Source organism: Schistocerca piceifrons, chromosome 4 (assembly GCF_021461385.2).
Source record: "Schistocerca piceifrons isolate TAMUIC-IGC-003096 chromosome 4, iqSchPice1.1, whole genome shotgun sequence".
Lineage (NCBI taxonomy): Eukaryota > Metazoa > Arthropoda > Insecta > Orthoptera > Acrididae > Schistocerca > Schistocerca piceifrons.
In genome coordinates this window covers 186,595,612-186,610,577 of record NC_060141.1, presented here as the reverse complement: position 1 = coordinate 186,610,577, position 14,966 = coordinate 186,595,612, and the positions used below count along the sequence as shown (strand labels likewise).

General features: G+C 42.8%; 1 protein-coding gene across 2 annotated transcripts in view; it reads right to left on the bottom strand.

Annotated features, from left to right (window-relative positions):
- LOC124795132 (protein-cysteine N-palmitoyltransferase Rasp) overlaps positions 1-14,966 on the bottom strand; it is a 174,729-nt gene that overhangs the window by 77,936 nt on the left and 81,827 nt on the right. For both annotated transcript variants that reach the window (XM_047259008.1, XM_047259009.1), the window contains 3 exons: positions 5,041-5,253; positions 4,826-4,963; positions 4,391-4,608 (listed from right to left, as the gene is read on the bottom strand). In XM_047259008.1, the coding sequence (XP_047114964.1) occupies positions 4,391-4,608; positions 4,826-4,963; positions 5,041-5,253 (569 nt within the window). The remainder of the gene's footprint in view (positions 1-4,390; positions 4,609-4,825; positions 4,964-5,040; positions 5,254-14,966) is intronic.

Here is a 14,966-nt window from a genome sequence, read left to right as displayed (position 1 = left end):
TCAAAGAATGGCAGATTCCCTATAAGACGCACTAGAGAACACTGCCGCATGGTCATGATCCATTTATTGTTTGCAGTTTGCTCGAAGAAACCAGGAAATACCAACCCATGTTCCAAGCCTCCAACAACTGATGGCATGGGGTTGACCGAAGGTCCGGTTCTGATACCCACATCTCCAATGTAAGCATGCTGGTAGCCAACATGGTCAATCAGTCAGCATATTCACTCCCTGGGATCGCAAAGTGACCTGAGGTCCAGACGAAGATAACCAACTGTCCTTCTTGATAAAGATCAAAAGGGGGATCTGTCACAGCCAATGGGTATTGAGGATACCACATCGCCTGAAGACAAACTCATACACTCCCTGCCTATTAAGAATGTTTCATGGTGCAATAATGAAGGTGACTGAGGGCTTGAAGAATGGCCACTGATTTGGCAATGGATAAATTGCATCCATTTGGAAGTGAAAACATTGCATCCATTCCGCAGTGAACATAGTTCACTGCACCTTGCATGGGCACATGCACAACCAGTTCCCCCACTATCTGTAGAGCCTTCAGTGTACACCATTTCCAAACCTGGAATTCAACAAGGACATCTTGACAATGAACAACCATGGAGTCAACAGTGTCTTTCGGTCCAAAGGATAGGTCGAGACAGATCAAAGGACAATATAAATTCCATACACAATTGCTCCCCAACAAGATGTGTCCATGTGGAAAGATGGAGTTCAGAGTAGAGACACTGTATGCGAAGTGCAATTGTGACTCCAGTCCTGGGCCTTTGTTGTAGGATGCGGATCTCCCTCCAGGAAAAAGGACACAGTAGTTTGGATGCTCTGGGGAACAGCGAACGTTTACTGCATAGTTGGACAGCAGCTGGTTGTGTCAGACATGCAATGGAGGGGCCCCAGCCTCCACGAGTAGACTGTTCACAGAGCTGGCCCAGAAGATGCCTGTCGCAAGTCACACCCTATAATGATGTATCGGGTCCAGCATCTACAATGCTGAAGGCAATGGTTTGCCATATATGAGACCTCCGTAATCCAGGTGGGAAAGGGCCAGAGCTTTTTAATGTTGCAGATGTGTAAAAGTGTAGAGTGGTCTGCGCCCCAGCTGGTGTTACTGAGGCAGCGGAGAGTAATTACGGTGTAACCAGTAAGTCTACTTAACATGGCAAAAATGGGGAAGCCATGTGAACCAAGTTCTGGTTGTGGATGGACAGTATTATGGCGACAAGTACGTGACTCTGGTCTTGGCAGCTAAAAACCAGACGCCAAGTATCAGCGCCCAGAACTGCACCTTTCGTAACGCATCCTGTAGTCAGCATTCTGCAACACCCACAGTGGAGGAGCAACAGTAAAAGCAAAAATCAATCATCAGCATACAGAAAAGATGACACTGTAGACTCCACAGCTGCAGCTAGACTATTGATAGCTGCTAGAAAAAAGTGCACTCACGACAGAGCCCATTCTCTTGTATTAGGGGGTATGGGAAGCACCAATTTGAACCCAGAAAATACAGTGTGACAAGAAGCTCTGCACAAGAACAGATACCGGGACCCAGAGACCACACTTTCTGAGGGTAATGAGGATGTGATGTTGCCTTGTGGGTCATAAGCCTTTTGGAAGTCAAAAAAAAGATAAGGAGTTGATGCCAGATGAAAGCTGACCACATGGCAGACTCCAGGCAAACCAGACTATCAGTGGTAAAACAGCCTTGGGGAAAACCCTCTTGGTAAGGAGCCTAATGACTCCAAGACTCAAGGTACCAACATGGCTGTTGGCTTACTTTATGTTTGAGCAACTTTCAGAGAACATTAGTAAGACTAATTGGGCAATAGCTGTCCACAGCATGGGGCTGTTTATGTGGTTTCTGTACCAGGATGATCACATTTTCTCGCCACTGAGATGGGTACTTACCCTTGCTCCAGATATGGTTGGAAACAGCATGGATGTGATGTCTGCAATCCGCCAATAGGTGTTTGAGCATTTGGCTGTGAACAAAGTCTGACCCTGGAGCTGTGTCATGGCAAAGGGCTAGAGTATAGAGGAATTCCCAGTAACTGAATGAAGCATTATACGACTCTGGGTGATGTATCGGAAAGCTTTGTGAATTCACTCCTCTCGCTGTTTGAGGACATGAAATACTGGCTGATGATTCTCCAATGCAAAATCATACTGAATTGTAATCTGGGGGATGGGGGGTGCAGAGGGAGGGGTGATAGTTATAGGAACATTATCCAGGTTGTCATAGGCAAGCAGGATCTGCAGCTTACTGGGGCATGCCATTTTAATCCAAGATTATTCACTTCTTATTTTCGGAAACATTACTATTTCCCCAAACCTGTCATCAAGATGTTTCAACAAAGAACAATAGCTTTGTGGTCATTATGGGCTCTTCATCAGTCCTAGAGCACACAAAGTAATTTGGGGAGTATTTCTCCCCTTGTCTCTCGGTCCCATATTCCTCCCATGGGGTAGACAGGGAATGAAATGTTCTGGGGGCCATGTCTATTCACAATGTAATAGTCTTTCCCTTCAAAAGAGATTGCTGGGGCCATGCAGCAACCAACAGAAGAAAGTTTGATCTGCTTCATTTGCACAGGGATCCCACAAGCTGCTAGGGAAATAGATGTCAACCCAGACAGAGTCCCGCATGCTTCAGCAAGCCTTTACAACTGGGGCGACAGGGGCAAGTGCCCCAGAGGTTGCCCTATAAAGACAGTTTTACCTCAGCAGCCATTCACTTCATTAGCGAGTTGCACACCTCGAGTTTGAGGATTTTTTTACGAATGTATGTGCCTTTGTTGTGGTCCCGGCGGTGAAGCCGAGGCCCACATTCCCAGAAATGCACATTTCACCATCATACCTACCAATGGTCCCTGAAACATGCACCGATTTTATGGTAGAAAAGGTCCAGAGGTGCTGGGCAGTTGCCACCTCAGGAAACACAGGTGCACTGTACCTGTAGTCAATCATTACAGGTGGAGCTTGTTACAAAGGATGTTGCCACCCCTCTCCCCCAAGAAAAATCACGAGCATGCAGAATTAAACCACATCCAAGTACGGCAGGCAACAAGAAGAAAATGCAGTGGAAAGGCAGAGGGGTAAGAAAGAATAGTAGAAAGATGGACTTGCAGCATGGAAAGAGAAGCAACGCTGCAAGAGGCGGAGCTCTGTGTTGGCCATGCACTTGATAAAAGATGTGAACCCTTTGAGGGGGTGCGGATGGAGGTGTCAGTACAATGCTGTGTGCCCTTTTACAGCTATTACTGCAGGTGTATGGCTCCTTCTCCACTTCCACCCTTGACTGTGCTGAATCAAAATATAAGTTTTGCTCAATGTTGAGTCCACCAAGCATGAAAGAAATCTGATTATCTGACAGGAAGAACAGTCTATTTTCATTCATGAAGTTCATCACAAAGATACTCCTTCAAATACCTTAATGACAAAATAAAAGGACATCAGACAATCCCATGAACATATCTTGATGTGCTTTCCTTTTGCAATAGTGTCTGGCAATTATAAATTTTAAAGAATTGAAGGGACCAGCATAAGAAAGCGCTAACCCTCAATTTAGTAAGAATTAGTCAGCTCCTTTTACCTATTGTCTATTAGAATGCACCACAAGCTAGTAACAAGTAATTCCACATGTAAACCAGAAAGATCTATCTATCAAATACACTGTTTTGTCTTATTGTATTTATGCTCTTGCTTTTTAATTTAAGCAAGCATACAAGATGCAGTAATTCAAAATACGCCCTTGTCAGTTAGCACTTTCCTCCACCAAACCCTGCAGTTATAAGATTTCAGTATTACATCCTGCACATACATTATGGCAACCAGCTGCTGTCAAAGAGAGATCACAAAGATAATGATGGCTGTTACATCCTAGTAAAACAGCATATTGAAAAAATACATCAGTAACCTGCAGCTCGTATAAAAATCTGTCTATATTATTTAGTAAACCAAATTGAAGCAGTGATTCCATTTGTTTAAATAATTTTCTGGCATTTCCTTCCTACTACACTCTTCTGATGAAGACTGTAACCGAAAAACAATACCACTGTGTGTTTCAAAAACATTATATCAATGTGAATATGTTACAGTGCTAAGGAAACGTTGTGTAAATTGCTTATTTGTTTCCTTTATAACTAATGTTAAACCGAACAAATAACTTCTACTGGTCTACATTCTTCAGATAAATAATACACTCCTGATAATTAACTAAAGGCAACTGAAGTTACCTGAAGATATTGTGTAAGCTTCAAAATATGTTGCAAGAAATCTCTTCATCCTGTATACAGCCACAGCTCCTATCCCTGTCTTACTGAGTAATCATTCCAGTTTCAAGAAGGGATTAGTACTTCATATTTGAGATGTTTCTTACTTGACCAGGAAAAGGTAGAGTCCATGATCAAAATATCGCCACATTTCAGAGTAAAGATGTACTCTAGCAATACATTTTGGAGGTCTTGGTGCCAAAATGTGCTCTGCTTCTGCTATGCTGCCGGCCAAACCATAAACAACCACATATTTGTTCATGAAGAACTGTCCCATGCAGTAACCCAGGCCACAAAGAGACCACCAGTCAATATTTCTGACAATCTGCAATCAGTCAATCAAAACTACTGCGCACATCAAAAAATCTCAATTAACGCAATGCAATAGGTATAAATTGCTTACTCAAAAAATTAATTTCCATAAGAAAATCATGAATCTAATTGCACATTCCTAGTCAGGTTACACAGTTGCCACACGGCAATGACGTTACTGGTATATTTATGAGTAAGTTCTTTGACAAAAAAGTTACCAGGTAACTAACCTGTGGTTGTTGCTGCAGAGCATTAAAATATAGGAAATGCAAAGAAAAATCCGTAACTAACAGCCAGAAAATAAAGCGCAAGATTTTTAAAGACAGCTTCATAACATGTGTTCCTGTCAGTGTTACTGTACTCATCACCTGTGGAAAGAACAAGATTAAATGAAATTAACTTTTTCTCAATAATTCTAAAGAAGAGATGACTCACAATTACTCACCCCTTCATGGAACACTTCATACAAAATAAGTGGTCCCATAAACAGGGTAGGTAAGTAGAAGCAATAGCCTAAGAAATTAATACAGTTTCTCAGATCAGCTGTGTAGTTTACTTCATTCACTTTGTCAAGTGTAAAACTGAGGCAACGCATGTGTGTCCAACCTAATGCAGCATGAAGCAGGTATTCAGCACTGAACGAAAGTTGTAACCATGCCTGAAAAAGTCAATACAAAGCTATAGAAATTATTTTAACATGTTACTTTATTACAACAGATGTGCATTCAACCAGTCAACTGGGAGAAGACAGTGTTAAGTAGTGAATGTGCAGTCACAGTGTGTAAATTTGTGGTGTCACAAAAGGCAGTGGAGTGACTTCTTTAAGTCAAGAGCTCACATCATACTCTGAGATAATTTGGATGAGGAAAAAGTATGTAAAGTCTGTATCGCACACCTTAACTACTGAACACAAACAGAAAGATGTGGACACCTGCTGGAACTTGATAGAAATCCAACGTACAGGCAATTTTTTGGGGGGGAAAAAAAAAAAAAAATCATGGGTGACAAGACACTGTAATCAATACACACCTAACACAAATTGACAAAGTAAAAAAAATCATATAAAGCATCAACACTTTGGCTTGAATATCAGTAATATCATTAATGTTCTCTTCTCTATTTTTTATTAATCCAGTCTCTAAACTTTTTGGACTGACATGGTAACCTCACTCTGTAATGATAGAACTCAATACCAAACTAGATATGTTGAATACATGGCACATCATAGAAATGGGTCTTTCAGAAATGTATAATCTCAGAAACCCACACCTGTCTAGTCCATGGATTGCCATGTCAATAGATGTGTGTACTGTGGGAATACAATACCTTCTAGCATGCTATTATTTGGTTTTGTTAATACAGCTTCTTACTTTTTTGTTCTTATCTGTTCTTATTTTTAAGTTGTGCACTTGTGAACCAGTAGGAATTTTTGTCCACATGATGACAATGCAGCTACTTGCATTGTGTTTGTGGATGTTCAAGGACGTCTGTCACTGGACTTACTAATTATTAAGAAGTTGATTTTGTACTTTACAAACTGGTTGAGGCAAATACTGGGATTAGGTCATTAATTACAAAAGAAATGAATGAATAAGAAATATCTGCTAAGTAGGTAAGTGCTAACGTGATGATGTGCCTAAGAAACAGTATTGGAGAAGTAGAACAAGATAACAGGAGATTATTTTCAGTACTGTAGTTACAACGGACAATTTCAGTGCTTAAGCAAATAAAGGAAGTCAGTATTTTCAATGGGCTGACATTTTGTGATTCTATATATATGTAATTACAGATCTTACAGACTTTTTATTGTTAGTAACTTAAACGCACTTAAGACATTAAATATATTGTTGTGACTCTCCGATCTTTCAACGTGCCACCGCCCAGTTACGCGCGTCCTCTATATGCAGCGCTGTCTGCCAGCCATGCAGCAGCAGCGCCACCTAAGCAGCCAGCCAGCCAGCGGCCGCTAGACTTTGACTCTGTTATGATTTGACTGTTAAAGTGTACAGACGTCTTACTCAGTTTACTTGATCTGTGACTTTCATGTATTGCGTCTTCCTTGAAATATATTTGTTTAACTTGAAGTTATTACAATTGGCGACAAGGTAGTGATTTTTCTTTTCCATCGTTGACTCACATGTTTCCATGGCTACTTTAGAGCAACTATTGCAAGGTCTCATAGAACAGCAAACGCTTCTCACAAATGCGATTCGTGATTTCATCGCGGCATCAAATGCGGGGCATCTCTCGTCGTTGTCTCTACATAGTTTTCCTCCTTACGACGACACGGCGGAAGACTGGTCCGATTACGAAAAAGTCTTCGACAGCACTTCTTGGCATTTCATGTCTCATGTCGTGAACGAAAAACATGTAAGTCTCTGTTCCTTTCATGGATTTCACCTCAAATGTATCGGTTGTTGTCACAATTGGCTCCTTTGAAAAATCCTGCGTCTTTGTCCTTTGCTGAAATGTGCTCACTTCTGTCCGTCTATTTTCAAAAGCAAACACCTCTCGTGTTGCCTTTTATTGTTGTCAAAAACAACCGAATCAATCCTATCGCGCTTGGGCTGCTAAACTTCATGGCCTCAGTAGAAAGTGTCAATTTGTTACTGAAGTTCACAAATAATCCTACGCCAATTCCATGGTACAGGATGCTATTATCCGATTGGCACCCGACAAAGAAGTTAGGCAACATGCCCTTCAGTTGGCAAATCTGACTCTAGATGAAGTCCTATCCATCGCTCAGTCTTTTCAAATTTCTCGCGCTGCTGGAGCGCAAATAGAGGCATGGGGCGGCGTCAGGGAAATACAACCTCTGTGCGACGTTGACAAAGCGTGTGGTGTCCCCCCGCCGGCCGATGTGGCCACAGTACGCTCCATAGCACAGCCTCGGCCTAACCATAAACAAACCACTAAGAAACTGCAGCAAAACCCACGGCAACTTCCTCCATGTCCGCGGTGTTTTACGAAACATTCACGAGAAGATTGCCCACAACGTTGGGCCGTGTGTAAAGAAAGGGTCATGTGTCATCCGTTTGCAAATTCAACAGCATACATGATGTTCATGAACATGACGCTGATTCTGTGTTGTCTGACAATTGTACTTCTTCCCTTTCAGGGAAGTTACTCCTCACTGTCCAAATACTTGGTCGAGATGTTCGCATGCAGGTGGATACTGGTTCTGCTGCCACTATCATCAATTCTCAGATGTATCTTCAGTTGGGTTCCCCCAATCTTGTCACCTGTCACTAGGCAATTACGGACTTACAATAAACAGAAGATTTCTCTCTTGGCACAACTTGATGCTGAGGTATCTTACAAATCTGTCATTCGCACTGTTCCCATATTTGTGGTTGACCATAGTAACGCGGAGAATCTTTTTGGTATCGATGTCTTTCGCGTTTTTGGGTTCTCCATAGATGACTCTGTCAATATCGTCTCTAATGCTATTCCTTATGCTCAATTGGATTCCTTGTAGACGACATTTTCGTCCCTTTTTTTTCATGGGCTAGACTGTGCAAACGACTTTGAAGCTCATATCACGCTCAAACCCACTGCTCGCCCTAAGTTTTTTCGGGCTCGGCCCATTCCTGTGGCCTTTCGTGATCAGGTCAAACGGGAGCTGGATCATCTCACTGCTTCAGGGGTCTTGCTTCCTGTCACTTCCTAGTGGTCCTCTCCTATCGTTGTCGTTGCTAAGCCAAATGGTGATATTCGTCCTTGTGGCGATTTCAAAGCCACTGTTAACGCTCAATGCCTTATCGACACTTACCCTATGCCTCGTCCTGAAGAATTGTTCACTAAACTTGCTGGAGGCCAGTATTTTTCTAAACTTGACCTGTTAGAAGCTTATCATCACCTTCCTCTCGATGCTGCTTCCGGGAATTTTCTGGTCCTTAACACGACTTTCGGTCTCTATCAATACCAATGCTTGCCATTCGGGGTTGCTAGCGCCCCTGCTCTCTTTCAGCGATACTTGGAACAATTATTGCTCCCTGTCCCTGGGTGTATCAATTACATGGACGACATTGTTGTCACTGGCTCCACCACTGATGAACATCTTCAAAATCTCCGCACACTTTTTCATGTCTTACAGACTGCTGGTCTTAAGTGTAATCTTCAGAAATCAAAAATTTTTCAGGCATCTGTCACGTACTTGGGGTTTCAACTCTCTTGGGATGGTATTCGTCCGCTTCAGCAAACTTTCGCTGCGATCGATGCCCTTCCTCGCCCTACTTCTGTTAAGGAACTGCAGGTCTTCTTGGGGAAAATAATGTACTATCACAGTTTTTACCATCTGCTGCTTCAGCGGCTCAGCCATTGCATCGCCTGTTGCATAAAAACATGCCTTTTCACTGATCCGCATCACGCAATGCGGCTTTCCAGAAATTGAAGACTATGCTGAAACAGGCCCCGTGCCTGGTTACTTATCGACCTGGCCAACATCTTGTTCTTGCCACAGACGCCTCTCAATATGGAGTCGGTGCAGTCCTTGTGCACCGTTTTTCTGACGGTTCTGAACAACCCATTGCTTATGCCTCCAAAACACTCACGGATGCCCAACAAAAGTATTCTCAAATTGAAAAAGACGCTTTGACCGTTATTTATGCTCTTCATAAGTTTGGTGTTTTTCTCTATGGATTCAAATTTCATCTTGTTATGGATCACAAACCACTTGTTTCCTTGTTTCATCCATCAACGTCACTTCCCGACAAGGCTGCACACCGCCTCCAGCGTTGGGCTCTTTACTCGTCTCGTTTCAATTATGAGATTGATTTCCAGCCGACGGCTCAACATACGAATGCTGATGCACTGTCTCGCTTTCCCATGGGTCCTGATCTGGCATCCGATAGGGACAAACTTTTGTGTTTCCACCTGGATGTTGCCGAGCAGCGGGTTGTGGGCGGGTTCCCCATCACCAGGTACCGGCTGGCGGCTGCTACGGGTTCTGACCCTACCCTCTCTCGGGTTTTACACTGTATTCAGAAGGGTTGGCCAGATCGTCCGTCCGCTAAGACTTCTGATCCATTGCGGAACTACTATGCTTTGCATTACCGCCTCACTGCTAGGGATGGTGTTATCCTCCTTTCCACTGAAAATGCTTCACCACGTGTTGTGATACCTGTGTCTTTGCGTGCTTTGGTCTTGTGCCTCCTTCACCAAGGGCACTGGCGTGTCTCTCACACAAAATCTCTGGTGCGCTTTCATGTGTACTGGCCCAGTATCGACTCTGAAATCGCACACATGGTCGCTCCTGCAGCCCTTGTGCGTCACAGGCCGCCGTCCTGAAGTCATCTTTGTTACCGTGGTCTTCGCCTGAGAAGTCCCGGGAGCGTATTCATGCTGACTCCGCGGGACCTTTTTAGGTACTTATTGACAGCCCGGCTGAGCTCTTACATGGCCGACAGCCCCGCACACTACTTCATCTTCTGCGGCCTTCCACCCCACGGCCACAGGCGCCTTCGCTTGGCCGGTTCACTGCCGAAGACCTTGTATGGGTACGGGGATATGGCAGGCAGCCAAAATGGAGTCCTGGCTGCATCTTACGACACCATGGCCAACGCCTGTATGAAATCCAGACAGACACGGGTATTGCAGTGCGTCATTCAGACCAGCTTCGGCCTCGTGTGCCGGCAACGCCTGTTCCGGATGCCGCTACACCACCTTCGGCTCTACCTGACGCTCAGGATACTGGAATCTCTCATTACTCACAACGCAGTCCTCTCACCATCATATCGGTGCCAGCACAAGAACTGACGCCACCAGGAGACGTGCCCATGCTGGAACCAGAGGACCATCATCTGTTGGAGCAACTCTACTCGCCTCCTTCTCCTACGGATGCGGACACATCGCCCATGTCTCCTGTTATAACAACCGGACTTGCCGCAACAGGCAGATTGGTGCATGGAGTCCCAGCAGATTCGACCTCCACATCTCTTGTCATCTCGACCTGTTATCATCGGGGACACTTCCATCCGTACGGGAAGCCTCCTCCTCGAGACTTTACGGCCAGTCAAACAACACCTATGGACGTTAGCAATCTACAGGCCACCTCCATCAAGACCTGTGCCAAAATTTCAAAGGGGGGAAAAGTGTTGTGACTCGCCGATCTTTCAAAGTGCCGCCGCGCAGTTATGTGCGTCCTCTACATGCGGCGCTGTCTGCCAGCCATGCAGCAGCAGCGCCACCTAAGCGGCCAGCCAGCCATCGGTCGCTAGACTTGGACTCAGTTATGATTTGACTGTTAAAGTGTACACACGTCTTACTCTGTTTACTTTATCTGTGACTTTCATGTATTGCGTCTTCCTTGAAATATATTTGTTCAACTTGAAGTTATTACATATATTAATCTGTTGAGTATTATTACTACAATGTCGGAGTATGTGATCTTACAGTAAAAGTATCTTGGCCAAATTGTGAACTAATTTGTTTCTGAGATTTAGTCTCATATGAGATTACCAAATGTTGATCATATTATTGGACTGCATGTACAAGACAAATGTTTAACACAGGCCAGATAGATCAGTGATACATTTTCAGTTGACATAACTCTGTGCATTGATTACATAACAGCAATGACTAATCTGCATAATAAAGGTGATACTGTGATTTGCAAGTGTTTGAACAGTAACTGTTAGCTCCTGTTCTGCTCAGGGTGCAATTGATAAACTGAAGTTGTTGTTGTTGTTGTTGTTGTGGTCTTCAGTCCTGAGACTGGTTTGATGCAGCTCTCCATGCTGCTCTATCCTGTGCAAGCTTTTTCATCTCCCAGTACCTACTGCAACCTACATCCTTCTGAATCTGCTTAGTGTATTCATCTCTTGGTCTCCCTCTACGATTTTTACCCTCCACGCTGCCCTCCAATACTAAATTGGTGATCCCTTGATGCCTCAGAACATGTCCTACCAACCGATCCCTTCTTCTGGTCAAGTTGTGCCACAAACTTCTCTTCTCCCCAATCCTATTCAATACTTCCCCATTAGTTATGTGATCTACCCATCTAATCTTTAGCATTCTTCTGTAGCACCACATTTCGAAAGCTTCTATTCTCTTCTTGTCCAAACTATTTATCGTCCATGTTTCACTTCCATACATGGCTACACTCCATACGAATACTTTCAGAAATGACTTCCTGACACTTAAATCAATACTGGATGTTAACAAATTTCTCTTCTTCAGAAACACTTTCCTTGCCATTGCCAGCCTACATTTTATATCCTCTCTACTTCGACCATCATCAGTTATTTTGCTCCCCAAATAGCAAAACTCCTTTACTACTTTAAGTGCCTCATTTCCTAATCTAATTCCCTCAGCATCACCCGACTTAATGAGACTACATTCCATTATCCTTGTTTTGCTTTTGTTGATGTTCATCTTATATCCTCCTTTCAAGACACTGTCCATTCCATTCAACTGCTCTTCCAAGTCCTTTGCTGTCTCTGACAGAATTACAATGTCATCGGCTAACCTCAAAGTTTTTATTTCTTCTCCATGAATTTTAATACCTACTCCAAATTTTTCTTCTGTTTCCTTTACTGCTTGCTCAATATACAGATTGAACAACATCGGGGAGAGGCTACAACCCTGTCTTACTCCCTTCCCAACCACTGCTTCCCTTTCATGTCCCTCGACTCTTATAACTGCCATCTGGTTTCTGTACAAATTGTAAATAGCCTTTCGCTCCCTGTATTTTACCCCTGCCACCTTTAGAATTTGAAAGAGAGTATTCCAGTCAACATTGTCAAAAGCTTTCTCTAAGTCTACAAATGCTAGAAACGTAGGTTTGCCTTTCCTTAATCTTTCTTCTAAGATAAGTCGTAAGGTCAGTATTGCCTCACGTGTTCCAGTGTTTCTACGGAATCCAAACTGATCTTCCCCGAGGTTGGCTTCTACTAGTTTTTCCATTCGTCTGTAAAGAATTCGTGTTAGTATTTTGCAGCTGTGACTTATTAAGCTGATAGTTCGGTAATTTTCACATCTGTCAACACCTGCTTTCTTTGGGATTGGAATTATTATATTCTTCTTGAAGTCTGAGGGTATTTCGCCTGTTTCATACATCTTGCTCACCAGATGGTAGAGTTTTGTCAGGACTGGCTCTCCCACGGCCGTCAGTAGTTCCAGTGGAACATTGTCTACTCCGGGGGCCTTGTTTCGACTCAGGTCTTTCAGTGCTCTGTCAAACTCTTCACGCAGTATCAAATCTTCCATTTCATCTTCATCTACATCCTCTTCCATTTCCATAATATTGTCCTCAAGTACATTGCCCTTGTATAGACCCTCTATATACTCCTTCCACCTTTCTGCTTTCCCTTCTTTGCTTAGAACTGGGTTTCCATCTAAGCTCTTGATATTCATACAAGTCGTTCTCTTATCTCCAAAGGTCTCTTTAATTTTCCTGTAGGCGGTATCTATCTTACCCCTACTGAGATAGGCCTCTACATCCTTACATTTGTCCTCTAGCCATCCCTGCTTAGCCATTTTGCACTTCCTGCCGATCTCATTTTTGAGACGTTTGTATTCCTTTTTGCCTGTTTCACTTACTGCATTTTTATATTTTCTCCTTTCATCAATTAAATTCAATATTTCTTCTGTTACCCAAGGATTTCTACTAGCCCTCGTCTTTTTACCTACTTGATCCTCTGCTGCCTTCACTACTTCATCCCTCAAAGCTACCCATTCTTCTTCTACTGTATTTATTTCCCCCATTCCTGTCAATTGCTCCCTTATGCTCTCCCTGAATCTCTGTACAACCTCTGGTTCTTTTAGTTTATCCAGGTCCCATCTCCTTAAATTCCCACCTTTTTGCAGTTTCTTCAGTTTTAATCTACAGGTCATAACCAATAGATTGTGGTCAGAGTCCACATCTGCCCCTGGAAATGTCTTACAATTTAAAACCTGGTTCCTAAATCTCTGTCTTACCATTATATAATCTATCTGATACCTTTTAGTATCTCCAGGGTTCTTCCATGTATACAACCTTCTTTCATGATTCTTAAACCAAGAGTTAGTTATGATTATATTGTGCTCTGTGCAAAATTCTACCAGGCGGCTTCCTCTTTCATTTCTGTCCCCCAGTCCATATTCACCTACTATGTTTCCTTCTCTCCCTCTTCCTACACTCGAATTCCAGTCACCCATGACTATTAAATTTTCGTCTCCCTTCACAATCTGAATAATTTCTTTTATTTCATCATACATTTCTTCAATTTCTTCGTCATCTGCAGAGCTAGTTGGCATATAAACTTGTACTACTGTAGTAGGTGTGGGCTTCGTATCTATCTTGGCCACAATAATGCGTTCACTATGCTGTTTGTAGTAGCTTACCCGCATTCCTATTTTCCTATTCATTATTAAACCTACTCCTGCATTACCCCTATTTGATTTTGTGTTTATAACCCTGTAGTCACCTGACCAGAAGTCTTGTTCGTCCTGCCACCGAACTTCACTAATTCCCACTATATCTAACTTCAACCTATCCATTTCCCTTTTTAAATTTTCTAACCTACCTGCCCGATTAAGGGATCTGACATTCCACGCTCCGACCCGTAGAACGCCAGTTTTCTTTCTCCTGATAACGACATCCTCTTGAGTAGTCCCCGCCCGGAGATCCGAATGGGGGACTATTTTACCTCCGGAATATTTTACCCAAGAGGACGCCATCATCATGTAATCATACAGTAAAGCTGCATGCCCTCGGGAAAAATTACGGCTGTAGTTTCCCCTTGCTTTCAGCCGTTCGCAGTACCAGCACAGCAAGGCCGTTTTGGTTATTGTTACAAGGCCAGATCAGTCAATCATCTAGACTGTTGCCCTTGCAACTACTGAAAAGGCTGAAGTTAGGAGTCCTGAATATGAAATTTTGTTATATCATCTTCCAAATGATTAATAACTAAAACTATACAAGAGTGAAAGAAATAGCTGAAATGGCACATATTCTTTTGCAGTAGGTGTCTTAAAAATTAATTTACAATCACCTTCTACTGATAACAGGTCAGAAATAAGGTCTATTTCATTCATCCCTGCCTTCAAATGAAGAACCTATTAATTGCCAGTGGTATTTTTTTCATTAAACTACTGTAAACAATTTGTGGTAACTTAAATTTAATGCAGTTAAGCTGTTGCTTTGTCAGTTCTACTAAACAGGTGCTGTTTCTTTGAAGTTACTGGTTGAACAGCTACACAACCACACGGGCACTGATCTTAGAACAGCAATCATCTGTGTATCTTAAAAATAAATAACTGTTTACTATCAAGCTGAATCTTTAGTTACTGAGTATGTACACCAATGATTTGGAATACACACTGCTAAAATGGATGTCTTCACTTTGCTTTTGAATTTATAGAACTTGTCAACTTCTTGTGTTATGTTAG